At 64.4% G+C, this 1098-nt stretch overlaps 1 protein-coding gene across 1 annotated transcript in view; it reads left to right on the top strand.

Moving 5' to 3' along the window:
* G6PD (glucose-6-phosphate dehydrogenase) overlaps positions 1 to 1098 on the top strand; it is a gene marked incomplete at both ends in the record, with an annotated part of 5631 nt that overhangs the window by 3000 nt on the left and 1533 nt on the right. The window contains 2 exons of the mRNA XM_027708129.1: positions 765 to 787; positions 856 to 1083. Coding sequence (XP_027563930.1) covers positions 765 to 787; positions 856 to 1083 — 251 coding nt within the window. The remainder of the gene's footprint in view (positions 1 to 764; positions 788 to 855; positions 1084 to 1098) is intronic.

The following is a 1098-nucleotide window of genomic DNA, read 5'->3' as shown; positions in this document are numbered from 1 at the left end:
TCTACAGGATGGACCATTCCCTGGGCAAGGAGATGGGGCAGAGCCTCGTGGGGGGACATGGGGACACTGGGGGGACATGGGGGGACGTGGGAGACATTGGGGGGACATGGGGACATTGGGGACACTGGGAGGACACGGCCCCCACCCTGCAGAGCTGGCCACCGCGATGGCCACCAGGACAAGGGAGGTGGCCACCAGGACAAGGGAGTGGCCAGCAGGGTGGAGGGAAAGGCCACCACAGGGAGCTGGGTTTGGGGACACGGAGGGGACGGGGGGGGACAGTGAGGACAGGGGGTGACCCAGGTGCCAGGAAGTGACAGTGGGTAACCCAGGTGACAGGGAGGTGACAGGGAGGTGACAAGAGGGTGACCCAGGTGACAGGGAGGTGACAGGAGGTGACAGGAGGTAACCCAGGTGACAGGGAGGTGATAAGAGGGTGACCCAGGTGACAGGGAGGTGACAGGAGGTGACCCAGATGAACCAGATGACAGAGGGGTGACAGTGGGTGACGTAGGTGACGGGAGGTGACCCAGGTGACCCAGGTGCCAGGAGGTGCCAGGAGGTGACCCGGGTGCCAGGAGATGACAAGAGGTGACAGAGGGTGACCCAGGTGACAGGCAGGTGACAGGAGGCGACCCAGGTAACAGAGAGGTGACAGTGGGTGACCCAGGTGCCAGGAGGTGCCAGGAGGTGACCCAGGTGCCAGTGGATGACCCGGGTGCCAGGAGGTGACAGGAAGTGACAGAAGGTGACCCGGGTGCCAGGAGATGACAGGAGGTGCCAGGAGGTGACAGTGGATGACCCAGGTGACAGAGGAGTGACAGTGGGTGACCCAGGTGACAGTGGATGACCGAGGTGCCAGGAGGTGCCAGGATGTGACCCGGGTGACAGAGGGGTGCCAGGAAGTGCCAGGAGGTGCCAGGAGGTGCCAGGATGTGACCCGGGTGTCCCCCCCAGGTTCGGGAACCGCATCTTCGGGCCCATCTGGAACCGGGACAACGTCGCCTGCGTCGTCCTCACCTTCAAGGAGCCCTTTGGCACCGAGGGCCGCGGGGGGTACTTCGACGACTTCGGCATCATCCGGTCAGCACGGGGACA

This window comes from Neopelma chrysocephalum, unplaced genomic scaffold (assembly GCF_003984885.1).
Source record: "Neopelma chrysocephalum unplaced genomic scaffold, ASM398488v2 Primary Assembly neopelma1_95593, whole genome shotgun sequence".
Classification (NCBI taxonomy): Eukaryota; Metazoa; Chordata; class Aves; order Passeriformes; family Pipridae; genus Neopelma; species Neopelma chrysocephalum.
The sequence above is the reverse complement of the archived record's forward strand: the minus strand, read 5'-3'. Positions and strand labels throughout refer to the sequence as shown.